This window comes from Kryptolebias marmoratus, linkage group LG5 (assembly GCF_001649575.2).
Source record: "Kryptolebias marmoratus isolate JLee-2015 linkage group LG5, ASM164957v2, whole genome shotgun sequence".
NCBI classification, from domain to species: Eukaryota; Metazoa; Chordata; class Actinopteri; order Cyprinodontiformes; family Rivulidae; genus Kryptolebias; species Kryptolebias marmoratus.
Genome location: NC_051434.1, coordinates 9,784,634 through 9,798,452, shown reverse-complemented (window position 1 = coordinate 9,798,452; position 13,819 = coordinate 9,784,634). Strand labels below are relative to the sequence as shown.

Here is a 13,819-nt window from a genome sequence, read left to right as displayed (position 1 = left end):
TGTTTTATGTTAAAGTCTGCTGGTTTTTACTGACTGAGCAGTTTTTACAAGGATGCCTCATTCAGCTTCTTTAGGTCAGTTCACCCCAATTTTAAGACATGGTGTTAGTTGTTTTATCCCTTGGCAGTCATATGGTGAACTTTTATCTAATCAGGTGGAAATTAAATTGGCTTTTTTTTTAAAGAATATACATTTGACTTATCCAGAATCCAAGGTGCATTAATTCCATAAACGCTGCAGATTATATAAATTTATTATTGCTACAAGTTTGAGGTTGGTTGTTGAGATGCTAAAAAGCGGACTTATCAATTCACAACAGATATGTTATTGGAATCAGATGTTTCTAAAACTGAAGGTCTAGTTTGGTATTCATGCCCAGATGCAGTTTTAGAAAAGTACAGACAGCTTCAGTATGTCGGGTTGTCGAATCAAAACAGACACAGAAACCACAAGAGGGTTGGAAAAAAATGACAGTGAATTGTCTGCAAGTTTTTATTAAACCTTAGGTACAAACTGCAAAAGTAAAAAACTGCAAATATAACATGAAACTCTTTCCGAATGAAAGGAAAGGCCGACGTGCGGCTTTAATAAATTAAGTCACCAGAGATCCCATTGTGAGCAAGTAGTTTATGCTGTAGAAAATGGAAGAAAAACAAGAACAAAGCAATAAAAAAAAAATCCTGTAAGAATAAAATATAATGTAAGGCCATAAAAACTTGACAACCACTTTTTAAATGTTGAGAACACCTTGGTATTTCTTTAAATAGTCCTAAAACAGTTCAGTCTTCTGCGAGGGACAACAACCAACAAACTGGATTATAGGATTTTTCCTTGACAGTCACCACTGGCAAGCTCAGTGCAACATGAGTAGCTACTACATTTTTGTTGAATTTTCAGTAATGAAAATGTAAAAACCCATTTTTTTTTTTTAAATCAACGTCTCTTTTTTCCCTTTTCTTTAAAAAAGTAAAGCTAAACAAACAAAACTAGGTTGAAAGGGGCGGAGAGAGGAAGAGGGGCCGGGGGCGATCGTTGGCTACTCCATATCTTCTTTCTTAGTGATATAAGCAGCACTTAAAATTTTTATACACATTTACCAGAGCAACCCTGTCAGCATCAAACTCACTCAGATCGATGAAGAAAGGGAAATGTAAGGCTTTTTCTTCATCAAGCACTCTTCTCTGAAATCTTTCTTCTGGATTCCTTCCTTCCTTTCTTTACTTGAACCCAGTAAAAAGGCTCAAGTATTTAAAGAAATGTACAGAATATATGTACAAAAGAGTTGATGTTTGTTTGTGTTGGACTTTTTCCATCTCTTTAAACACGACTCAATATATCTGGAAAAGGGAGAAAATGCAAAAGTAAAGAAAAAAACCAAAACTTGGATTTGATATTTCACATTTTACACTCATTAACTAGTGGCTCTACTTGAGATAACACATCAGATCAACAAAAGAAAATAAAAATAAACACAAAAACAACATATTTAATGTTTACTGGTACAGATGAAACAAGAGGACTGGAAGAATGGAATGTTAACACGATTGCACATCTAGAACCAGAAAAGCCTGAAAGCTTTCCTGCCCTGTGGGGTGGGGGCGTGTGAGGCGCTAAACCCCCAGATTTTTAACTTTTGTGGTGTTATACAGTAATAACTAACAGCACCAATAAAATGGACCTCCTTGCTGAGTATCAGGCACCGTTTTTCACTCGCTAGCGAAGAAAAGATCCCTCTGTACTACAAGGAAGTGAGGTGACCGTACGCAGGTCAAAGCAGCTGCAGCTCTGCTCCTCTCACATCCACCGACACGTAGAAAACATCCACAAGGATAAAAATAAAATACACAAGAAAAAAACTTATAAAATAACTAGCAAAAACAAAGCTAAAATTCAAAATAGTAGTTAAAAAATGTAGCCAACCAACATCGTCTTTCAAGTTTTTACGTTGCATCGCCAACCNGAAAAGAGCCTCTGCATCCCGAAATTCACTACAGGAAAAGTCTGATGAAGTTCAATAGTTTTCTTATTGTCACCAAAAAAACAAAACGAAAAACCTCTTGTTCCTTAAATCAGGAACAGAGACAAACTTTGGGTAACTACTTGATGTCGTTCTCATTTTGTAAAACTGGGGAGGAAATAAAAAAAAAAAAAAGAAACTGAAAAGTCTTTTCATTCGTCCCAAGTTCACAGTTGAGATGAGAAGGGGTTCAGTCTGAGAAGCAGGTTAGAGTGATGCAAGAAAAAGGTAACAGATGCAACCAATTCAGTTCTGGATGGATGGGTGATGGGGGGGTAAAGGGTAAAAATGGGGTCCGTCAAGTCTTCATATGAACGTTACACTTAATGCTTGCAATGTTGATTCAACGAAGCTAAAAATCACTCATGATGAAAAAAAAAAAAAATTCTTCTTTCACACTAGTGCAAAAAAGACATCTTGCTTTTCTTTTTTAATTTTTCCTTTTTTTTTTTTAATAAAACAAGCTTTCACTAAAGGAGAGGTGAGTGTGACTGGGGGGGGTAAAACAAACTGCAATTATAAGTGGTGGTTTTGGAGGCATTGATAGTGATTCCTGTTTAACGTGGGTCAAAAAATAAAATGGAGGGGGGGGGAGCCTGGGGATGGTCATGGGGGGCGGAGGAGGGCACAGCACAGGGTGGTCCAGTGGAGGCGTCCCCTCCCCCCCCTCTTCTCTCAGGACACAGCTGCAGCCTTGGGCATGTGGATGGAGGACAGGCGCGCCAGAGACACCTCCACGGTGGCGCGTTTTCGTGGGCCCCGCTTGGCTGGTGACGTTTTGGCAGGGCCTAAGTTCAGGCAGGGGTCGCCCCCTCCTACTCCTCCTCCTGCACTAATAACTCCTCCTCCATTCTTCAGCATGGCCCGCCCACACACCTGGTTCACCAAACTGGTGATTTGCTCCTGTAAAGAAAAAACACAGGCGGTTTGAAACAAACACATTCTGAGAAAGCAAAGAGGGAAAAAAAATACCAAGAGTTAAAACTTTTCACATCTAAAAGCTCAATTAAAAATCTCACTTTGAAGATTTTAACACTTTCTTCCACAGAAAATACGTTTGCAACTGTTTGTATGAGAAAATAGTTTATGGCTCCATCAAAGTAACTAGACTGGCTCAGCTGAAGTCTTTTTTGAGTTAACGTCGCCCTCTTGTGGACATAAAGACAACTGACGGGTGGGTTTTTACCTCATCGTATCGATACATCATCTTTAGGCCCCTGCAGGACTTGTGCTTCTCCACGTAACGCAGGGCACACTCCAGACAGAAAACCACATTATCCGTCTCCTGAACCACCTGCAGACACAAAACAGGAATATATATATATATATATATATAACCACAGATACCAGAGAGAAACTATGAGTTTGAATACTTAAAGCACTGTTAAAATATTGATATAATTTAAATGTTGCCCCTTTTTATTACAACAGCATTGCATTCTTTTTTAATCAACTTGCAGTAGATAAGCCGTGAATGTCTTTACGGGAGTAATCTAAAATATAATTACCTTCAAACTGAATGAATATAAACACTACTGCAGGGTAAATTGTCTTTTTTTCCCCCCACAATAAATAACAGTTTTACATCTCATAACCGCAGCAGGTGTAACTCTCTGCCCTCACCATGGACAGGTAGCAGAGGTGCTGACAGATTTGGCAGCGTCTCTCCAAGGACTCCAGCGCCAGCCATTTCCCGCGGGGTTTCTTGCGCCCCTCACTGGGCCCGAGGCTGCCATCGTGAGTGCCGTAACGGGCAGAGGAATGCAAACCTGCATTATAAAGTTCCCGACGTTGGTGCAACTCTATGTTCCTGTGAGAAAGACGAACGAGGAGAAAAGAGTTAGAAGTGTGTAATAAAGAGAAAGCTAACGTGATTAAATGTGCTGTATTATATTGTTCCAACCGCAAACTTATATCCACAGAACTACTCTTTCATAAATGTGCATTTACTTGGTTTTTATAGAGGTAAGTTCAACCTTTCAGTTTTATTTTATCAGCACAGAAGATTTATTCATTTTACAAATAAGAAAACTTGAGAGTAATCATGCAAGCTTTAAATTGGTTGCTGCTTGCAGGTGTAGTGTTAGGTGCAGACGTGTGTGTGTGTGTGTGTGTGTGTATAAAGTGCAGCATCCTGCCTGAGGTCTTTGAGTAGGGTGGAGATGGTGGTGAGGAGAAGGCCGTTGTCCCTCTTGGACTCAGCTGTGGCGATCTGATACAGTAGCTTCTCCATGGAGAAGGGTTTGGCTATACAACGGCATTTCAGATCCTGGAGGAAAAAATATATTTATAAATAAATTTACATATTTGTGAAATTATCAACCTAATATGAAAGTTGGACACACTACACATTAAAGTTTGGTGGTTTTAAGCCTTGCTCATAACTGCAAAAATCTAAAATCTGACTCTACAAGAAGACAGGAAGCTAAATTACGCCTTAAAAAGAATAAAGCCAAGCTCTATGTTTGTTTCTGCTTCTGCTCCGAGCACCCTGCTTTATGAACTGACCTTCGCCGCCTCGTAACCCAGGTTCATCCATTGCGGTGTGGCAAAGTGCACCGTCTCCGACACGCTGTAGCCACAACACACTTTCGAGACAAAGGCACCGGGGAAGCAGACCACAAACTGGCCGCTCCGCTGCACCGTACGGTAAACCTTGATGCCTTCACGGCAAAGCACCTCTGGAGAGATCTGGAAGAAAAAAGGTTTGGGCACGGATAGGTCTCACAAATCTTGGAAAGGCGGAGAAAAGCCAAGTCTGTACATGACCTTATGCAGAGACAACACTAACCATTATGTTCTTCTCCAGCATTTCTAGTCCTGGGGTGCCATTGGCTTGAAGCAGTGTATGGACCACCTTGTCAAGCTTAGCCTTCTCCTCAGCAGGGACAGAATACCTGTTAAAGGAACAGACACATTTTACTCCTCATTTTACCTGCAAGCCAAGTTTACATTCAGTTACAGTCCACTTAAAGTGTGCAAACTTACCAAATGCAATCAGCACCAGTGTGTAAGTAATCAATATATGGAAGGCGATTTTGGTCTCGAGACCAGCATGAGGTAGAAAAGACCATGCCAATATTTAGCCAGGGAATGGTCACCCCTGTAGAAACACGAGTGGTTGAGAAAATGAAACCAATGGTGACAGATTCCACAGCAGAAAAAGTCATACAGAAAAATCTGAGAGGATGCAGCCTAAAACTGGATGATTTGAATTATTTTTCTAATAGAAACGTAAATGTTCATCGTATGACAACACTAAAAAGTAGGTTTGAAAGGTGTTTTCTTTAAGCCGTGTGAAGCAGCTTCTTACCAGGCACAGCACCCAGATGTCTCAGTATGGATCCAGCGTTGTTCGGGAGGACAGTGAGGTTCCATCCATGTCTGAAGAAAAGAGACACAATTTCATTTTTGTGAATTTAAACAAGACGTTCATCAAGACCACCAGGGTTAAACGAGTTTCAACATGTGTCTGATCACAAGTGGAAAGCAATAACTGCAGCTGTAAAAGCATTCAGAGCAGACAGTATGATGACAACTGTTTGCTAACATGATTTTATGTGAGCAGGGAGGTTTTCTGGTTCTCTTGACTTTAAAAAAAAAACATCTATAAAAAGCAGCATCCAGACTGATTCACAGAAAATCTCTGGCTTGTCTGTTATGTAAATCCAGCAGCATCAATGATCAAAGCAGTTGTTGGGTGCAGCAATAAAACTCTGAATGCTGGGAGATTTCTTAATGAGCCCTCTCTGAACGTTTACTGAGCCGTGTACCTTTGTTTTTTCAGACCTGGTGCTTAATGGAACAGCAAAACAGGAAAAGTGAACGTAGCGCAGCCTCTTGAGGGGAACAAATGTTTCTGTATGTTACAAAATGCAAAGAGTCTGTGGCTCAGTTTACTGGAAGAATTTGTTATTTTACACAAACATTATTACACCAACTGATGACCACTCAGTCTGTTTTGGGCTCATGTGGAGACACATTTTATTGCCAAATGTAAACAGTGACTTCGAGCGGTCCAGCTGGGCTCAGATCACCCAGAACATCTGATGTTTAAACAGAATCTTGAATTCCTCCATAACCAGGTCCAATTGTTGAAATCATTTCACCCAGGCCTTTGAAATAATACATATGAGAGGAGCTTACTTTGAAAATGGCTCTGATTTTCCAGTGGGGAAGCCACTGCCATGTGTACTGGTGTCCACCTTTCCACAATGAACTGCAACGTGCGAGTCTCTCTGCTCCACAATCCTCCAGTACTCTTGCTGCGAGAGAATAAAAAAGGAGACCGGATGAGTGAGAACGCATTGAACCGACTTCCTGTATCAGCTGTAGTTAGCTGAAGCTCCACTTTAAGAGCTGATGCTGTTTGAGATGTTTGCTGACTGACCTCAACCTCGGCAGCTCCTGGTTCCTTGTTAAAGCACATGGTCATGGTGTTGCGGGCTATCCTGAAGAAGTTGGTCAAGGACACCGATTTCCCCTGCAACAAACAACTAATTAAACTTCGGTGGTGGCAACATGCTCTGATGAATTAAAAAATTATAAATATTTATGATACTCAATCATGAAAGGCCAAAATTTCATGTGAATTAAAAGAAAAAGTCACAGCATTATGGGTAAAAACACTGCAGACATTCATCATCTTTGTATGTGTTAGCATGTACCTCTTCAAACATATTTCCCTACCCCCTTTTCTCATCAATCCTTCAACCAAAACAAATCTAAGGACCACAAATGTCTGGTCATGACAGTTTGTTTTCTTATTAAAAGTTTTAATCAACACAAAAACTATGAGGTTGTAAATTAAAGCAGTTAAATAATACAGTATAAAGGCTCCATTGTAAACACTGACAATGTCCTCTTCCCCCCCAGTCAGAACAGGCACTTTCCAAGTGTAATCAGAGTTAATTACGCCCTTGACATGCACTTTGTTCTCTTGATAGCGAAAGTGAAATCTGACCTCCTCCTGGAGGCCTCTGGTGATGAAAAAGTGCACACAAATCTGAGCTGTGCAGAAAACGGTCACATTTTGACGAGCCCGTCCTTTCAGGCCCGTGACATGACTTCTCATGTCATTACGTTTAACTCGGTACCTGAAAGCTCTGCTGATTGAACCGGGTCAATTCTGCTGACAATATCTCAGTTTTTCAAAGGGAGGCCGTATAGAAGGATTTGGTTACTGAAGGAACTGGGAACCAAAAAAAGGGTCTAAAACGAGATCCAGATTTGTAGAATTTTGTGGACTGAGAGATTGGATATGAGAAGGGAAAAGAAAGTTACCTTAAGTAAAAAACAAAATAAAAATCAGAGGCTGTTCTGTCTCCTCAAAATGTGAACATGGCAGTTTTGTGCACAGAGTGTGTGACAAAGCCTGAGCTGCACAAATCGCAGCCTTTGTGGCAGGAGGATGGTGTAAACAGAGGTTAGCAAAGAAAAGGAAGCTCGCAGATTTGGGGAACAGCTAGAAGCAAAGACATCTGCCGAAACCATGGGAAGAGGACTGCTGAACTAAAAGAAGGCGGGGCAGTGAGGGGTAGCCTTTTCTCTGACCTATATTTTTGCAAACCGGATCAGAAAAGCTGCAAGAAAGGGATGATGCGACTCCAGCTAGGTGCACATACATGCAACCAAAGCATCCCACCACAGAATAAAAAAACAACTACAAGATCTGTAAATAATACCAACCAGTGGACATCCATCTTGTATGAAATAAATATACATCTGACAATATTATACTTCAGTGAACGGCAAACTCTGAAATAACATCACGGTACTGTTCACTAAGAGTTTCTATAGACAATGATACATTTTCTGTTCAAACCATGTCTACACAGTCCCTGAGCGAGACCCACTTCACCGTCTGAGAAGGCAACTAGAATTATTCTCATAAACCTGTTTCTTAAGTCACGGATCATTTGGTTCCAGCAGCCAAATGACGAATAATTGATAAATAAGAAGGTGTACAGTGTTTAGAAGTTGTAGGCTTTCTTTTTTCTTTTTTTAAATTCCATTAATGGTAAGTGAAATGGTTTAACAGTGTAGTGTTATGATTCCACAGTCATATCTCTCGTTTGTTGATGATACAGAAACCAAACCTCTGTCGAATACTGCAGAGATTTGAAAGTGCAGCAGCAGTTGAGCTGCTCCTCTCTCATGAAGAAGATGACGAAGACATAAAGAGACTCAGGTAAAATATTTACGAACTCTATTTTGGCAAAAAGAACAAGCGTAAATACAGATTTATTACAGTCTATTTCTGTATATACTTCTGTATATGTGTCAGGGTGGATGTGAGCGACACGAAGCCAAAAGGAGCGCAGAACACGGAGGTAAAGTGAGAGGGCCAATGAACGCTTGACCCCCCTACTTCCTGCATTTTTAGGGTTGATTGAAATAGTTTGTGGATGTATTTCTCAATGAATATATGCAACATATTAGAATAGCCATTGAGTGCAACAATAGTCTCATATATTGTTCCAAAAACGGCAGCCTGTAAATCGTACACGAAAAAATGTCCACATTATGTATCAGGAAAGGACCAAATGAATGCAATTGATGCCAAAATGCAGAAGCAACGGTAGAAAATGTGGCAAGTGTTTTTTCTAAAGTGTAACTTTGCAGCTAAATAAAAAACATGACAATGTTGCAGCAAGGAAACAGATTCATAGATTCTTCCATGCTGCACTGCTACTGTTGAGGGCAACCTTTAAATGACAATAAGAGTTGTTATCAGCAGTTCATAACTTCAGATCACAAGGAAGAAAGAACAGGAAAGGATCTTGGAGCTCTTGTCTGTGGGCCTTAAGACTGTGGAATAAACGCTGAGTGTTTTTCTGCATTTCTCACCTTGTAAATACATTTGTACTGGTCACTGAGAACGCCTCTGTCCTCCTTCGCCTCCTCCTCTCCATGCTGCTTGTCCTCCTTGCCGTGTTTTTCCTGAGCAAAGAGCCGGCGCCGGCCCGCTTTGACCTGAGCCTCCAGCTCCTTCAGTCGGTGATAGACTCCGTTGGTGCGGTGGTTCCCCGTCGTGCCTCCCACTATCCCACCTACCAGCCCGTTCTTGGGCTCGTAGCGCGGCAGCGAGAGCCCGCTTGGCGCTGACGAATCCGAGAGACCTTCCAGGGGGCCCTGGCGCGACTCCAGGTTCTTTTTCTCCAGCAGCACGTCACCCAGCAGTCGAAGGCGCTCCTCGGCACTGAGCGAGTCATAGGAGAGGATGTACTGGAGGTACGCCTCCTGCAGCTTGGCCAGCCGGTCCTGCGCAGACTTGGGGATGCGCAGGAGATCAGCGAGCTTGGTCCATTTCTTCAGGTCCATCACCTGCTGCATGCCGCCCATGTCATTGATGAGCTGGAAAAAACGTGACAGGTCCACTTCACAGCCACCTGCACGATGCAAAATACAAAGTTAATTTAGAAAAAATTAAAAAGCTGACATACAACATGGTTTCAGTTTATTTTTTTCTTTTTGAACAAAGGATTAAGTCTTTTTTTTTTTTAAAAAAGAAAAAAAATTTCACGCATTGATCTGCCAAATCTGAATTTCCAGAATTCTGACTTCTACTTATGAGCTTTAATTGACACAACAAGTGTTTTTCCCTAATTTCTTTTTAAACTGGAGGATAACAAACAAACAAACAAAAAAAATCCCTTTGAGTTTCAGTCCCAAGTGGTCAGGTTTATAGAAGTTTAGGCTTTAAAAAGACAACAGAGCTACATCAGTCTGTTTAAAACTCCAGCATTCAGTCACTTTTGCATTAAAGCTCCTCATACTCAGATACGCCTGTGAGAGCGACAGCTTATTTATTATTCCGAAGGAATTGGACAATACATCGAGTGAGGTGTAATTGTGAAACCTTCACTGGATCACAGCTTTCTCATAATGTGATAATTTCCATTAATGTGTGACATTTCTTAGTGGTGTATTAAACCCGTTTAAATGATCATTTTTCGACATGTTTAAGCCCGTTAAACAATCCGTGTCATGCATGGAAGGTTTTATTTATAACTGCAGAAACAGCATAACAGTCAGTTTAAAAACAAAAAAAAAATCATGCTTTATAATTAGAAACCACAGCCACGCTCAAATGTCTGAGTCCTCCTAGAGTTACAAGTCTGTTTGCCAGAATAATTCCCCATCAAGCTAACAAGCTGTCATGGGAAAGGGGAGAGCTGTAAATACTGATATCCTGGATGTTTAGACAAAAAGCAAATGCTTCAGCTACCAATAAAACCATTTTAAACAGTTTTTTTCACTTGGCTTGGATGCTACAAAAAAACCCAACTAATTGGATTAGTTATTTACTGTAAGTCAAACCAAAAGGAGGAGGAGGAAAGTTAGGACAGCTCCGTTTACTCATTAAAAACACAATCTGTCGAATTCTTCTGAACAGCCGATCAGTGGCCAAATTAACCCAGTGCTACTGTGTGTCTCGTTAATAATGTGGCTGCTGATGTTTACACTTTTGTTGTGCTGAGAAGGATAATGTTACCAAGTTCAGAAAGTCGTTTGGAAGCAAGTTGTTCCACTCGGGCCAACGGCTGCAACAGGACTCCCTACAATGATCGCACTGATCTGTATGCATCTGAATAGAAATGCTACAAAAACATGGCACGGCACAATCAACTAAAACAAAAATCTAACCAAAAAGTGTAAAACAAGTAAAATCACATTTCAGCAGCCACAGATTCGCACGCATGAGAGCATTTGCACACGTATAAAACTCAAATATGCCGTTTCTGTTTGAACTCTGACGTTATTGGGAGAACAACTGGGCAACCTGGAAAAAATACGGACTCGCTCCTTGCAGGATTGTTTCATGTTTTTACTGTCAACTATAAACTGAAAAATAAAAACTGGTGCAAGCACACAAAAGGACCACTGATACCAATAAAAACAGCCATGAGTTCAGCAATAATTACACAGCTAAACTGCAATCTGTAAGCAGCCATTTCTTGCAGCTGCGTAGCATCTATTTCTGATGAGCTGTATTTTCTTTATCGCCTCTAAATCTTTGAAAAAAGCTACATGTTTGCAATAAGTCAGGTGACAGTCTGGAATCTGTTGTCTGGATTTAATTCACTCCAGTAAAATCAATCGCTCCTGTCCTTCGTGGCAGCCTGCAGAAAGAAGCTTGTGGCTTATAGTTTAGTCAATTCGAGCCATTTTTGTTTGCTTGTGTTTTGTGTAAAATCGTGCGTGTGCCTGTCGGTGTCACTCACCAATGACAGGTGGCTCATCCATGGTAATGCCCTGAGATTTAAGGTGCTTGCGGATGCAAGCCAGCCGCTGCACATTGGGGCCCCAGCGTCGGCCCAGCATGTGGACCCTCTGCACCTGTGTGACGAAACGCATCTCCTCGTTCAGTTTGCACTCGGGCCGCCAGTCCTGTGGCGGCACCACGCGACACATGCCGGCCACCTCGGCCTGTTCCCTCACTGCATCCAAGTACACCAGAGGGTCCTGGAACTCCCTAGGACCTGGCCGGAAGACGGGGACTTCGTCCAGCGCCCCCCAGCCCTCTGGCTTACTCCGCTGGCGGTCCCACTCCTTCTCCTGCTCACGCTCCTTCTGGCGCGTCAGTTCTTTCTCGCGCTCCCACTCCTTGTCGCGGTCGGCGAGCCGCAGCGCTGCTGGTTTGACCTGTCCGGGGCTGCTAGTGGAAGTAAGAACAGAGGAAGTGGAGCAGGAGGAGGAAGAGGAGGACACAGAGGTTTGTTGGGGGTCTGAGGTAGTGCTGGCACGACTGGGGTTTGGTGAACTATTGTGGCCTAATGAAGGTGAGGAAGAGGAGGAGCTCCGACCATGTGACCTGTTCTGCTGCTGCTGTGCTTGTCGTATCAACATCAGCTTACCGGCTGATGCGCGCTTAGGTCGCTGGTTCACGGGCTCCACGTTGGCTGCTGGTGTAGAAGGAGGTGTGGTTTGTTGAGGAGGGGGAGTAGAGGAAGAAGCAACAGGCTGAGTTTGTTTAGGAGAGGGTGGCATTTCTGATACGAGTCCATTAGAAACCGGAGTGGTGGGGGTGGTGTTTTGTTTGTTAGCTTTCTCTTCATTGGCCGTCTTCTTGCTGCTGCTGCGCGTCTCCAAAGGTGTGGATTGAATCTTGGCCTTCTTGGCCTCGGCGCCACTCGTTTTGGCTTTCTGCTCAACAACCGCTGCGCTCACCGAGTTAAGCACCACCTCCAGACGCCGTTTGGAGTTTCGCAGGCCCTCTCGACCCGGGCACTCCACGTGGGCTTGCTGGCACTGTTTCTGAGCGTCCTCCTTGGCCAGGGCGTTGTGCCACTGCCCATTAAGCCTGCCGTTGGGTCGGGCGCTGGCGGCCACATTGTGCAGCCCGTTTGATAGTAGCACCTGTTTGCGGGTTTTTGCATTGCTGTGGTGGGCTGGTGCCGCTGCTTTTCCTGAGTTGGCCAGCCTCGTGCTGGCTGCTGGCTGGCTGTGCTGATTGTGATTGTTCGCTGACGATGATGCCGAGGCGGCGCTGTTGTGTTTGTTGCTGCTGCTGAGTTTGGTTTTCTTGCCCAGTTCTTTCTGTTTGGCTTTGGTGTAGGTGACGTGGCCCTTGGACACGGTGGCTGTGTACTTCTTCACAGTTTTGGACGGCAGTCGTAAGTCGTGGCTCTTTTTGGCACCACTGACAGCTTGTGCCGAGCCAGCCCACGTCAGCCCGTTCACTTTCGAGATCTGAAACAAACGGAGCGGGAGACGAATAAGTTAAATCAGATAAAGAGAAAGCTATCAATGCTTAAAAAACTCAAGTAATTAAAAAAAATTTGGTCTAATTTGGTCTTTGTTATATTTTAGGTCACGTATGTGTTAAAAATTTCATTGCAACACAGAAGGTAGCCGTTTTGTTTTAAATTACCCACACAGATTATCTGAAATATCAAAAAAGAACAACTTTAGTGCACAGAGGAGGCGTGGGCACTCCTACGCTTCACAGCGAAGAGGCCAAATCTGCAGTTTGTAACCATGTGATGAAACATTTGGCTGGTCAGACTAAAGCTATTTGCGGAAACCTCTGCTGTTTATTAGGGAAAAAATAAACCGTCTGGTTAACTATAGTTTCAAAAGCAGTGTGCTTTTAAACTCCCATCTACTGTCGATACTGAGATTTAGACATGATATACACAAACCTAAACCACAGCATACAGAGATAAACAACAGTTTAAAATGAGCAAAGGTGGGGAGGGGGGGGGGCAAACATGAAATAAGAAGCAGAGATGGCTCCTTGACTTGTGCGAACAGATGGCTGGACAGTATGAGGTAGGAGGTGGGGTCACTGGAATGGAATAAAAACCCATTTGGGCGTTTAAAAATAGCTTTTTTTCTTGCTTCTGTGAATGTATATTTTAACTTTACATGCATGTGAGCTTTGGAAACAAACACAATCTCCCTCTGTTCAAAAAGGTTTTACAGCAGGGTTAGAACCCATCCGGAGTCTTTTTCCTGACAGTTTTGAAATTTGTGGCAGCTTCACAGTTTGGCATTTTATGATGTGCTCGATGTTGCTCTGTTTCCTCTTCATTGCCTCGTTTCCCGCAGGTCTTTTACTTCTTATACGCTTCCTTATATATGCATTCCTGTTTTTTCTCTACGATGTTTTTATGACCTATTTTTACCACACTTGGAGTTTTCTTTCAGCTTTCATTTACGACACAACTTCCCTTCGATTCGTGTGTAGGTTTTTCAACATCTTGTAAATGTAAAGATTTGATTTTGTTACCCAATACCTGAATGGTTTTAGGAGAAAGTTGTGGTTTTGTTGTTTTTTTTTTAAAAAATAGATAG

The 13,819-nt window shown here is 42.4% G+C and overlaps 1 protein-coding gene across 1 annotated transcript in view; it reads right to left on the bottom strand.

Annotated features, from left to right (window-relative positions):
• Nucleotides 1-2,391: 2,391 nt before the first annotated feature.
• The window catches only part of jarid2b (jumonji, AT rich interactive domain 2b), a 93,819-nt gene continuing 82,391 nt past the window's right edge, over nt 2,392-13,819 (bottom strand). Inside the window, exons 7-18 of the mRNA XM_017422610.3 lie at nt 11,245-12,712; nt 8,867-9,408; nt 6,408-6,500; nt 6,164-6,282; nt 5,331-5,401; nt 5,006-5,120; nt 4,809-4,914; nt 4,526-4,708; nt 4,156-4,286; nt 3,641-3,827; nt 3,204-3,311; nt 2,392-2,920 (exon numbers count right to left, since the gene is read on the bottom strand). Coding sequence (XP_017278099.1) covers nt 2,693-2,920; nt 3,204-3,311; nt 3,641-3,827; nt 4,156-4,286; nt 4,526-4,708; nt 4,809-4,914; nt 5,006-5,120; nt 5,331-5,401; nt 6,164-6,282; nt 6,408-6,500; nt 8,867-9,408; nt 11,245-12,712 — 3,351 coding nt within the window. The 3' untranslated portion in view covers nt 2,392-2,692. The remainder of the gene's footprint in view (nt 2,921-3,203; nt 3,312-3,640; nt 3,828-4,155; nt 4,287-4,525; nt 4,709-4,808; nt 4,915-5,005; nt 5,121-5,330; nt 5,402-6,163; nt 6,283-6,407; nt 6,501-8,866; nt 9,409-11,244; nt 12,713-13,819) is intronic.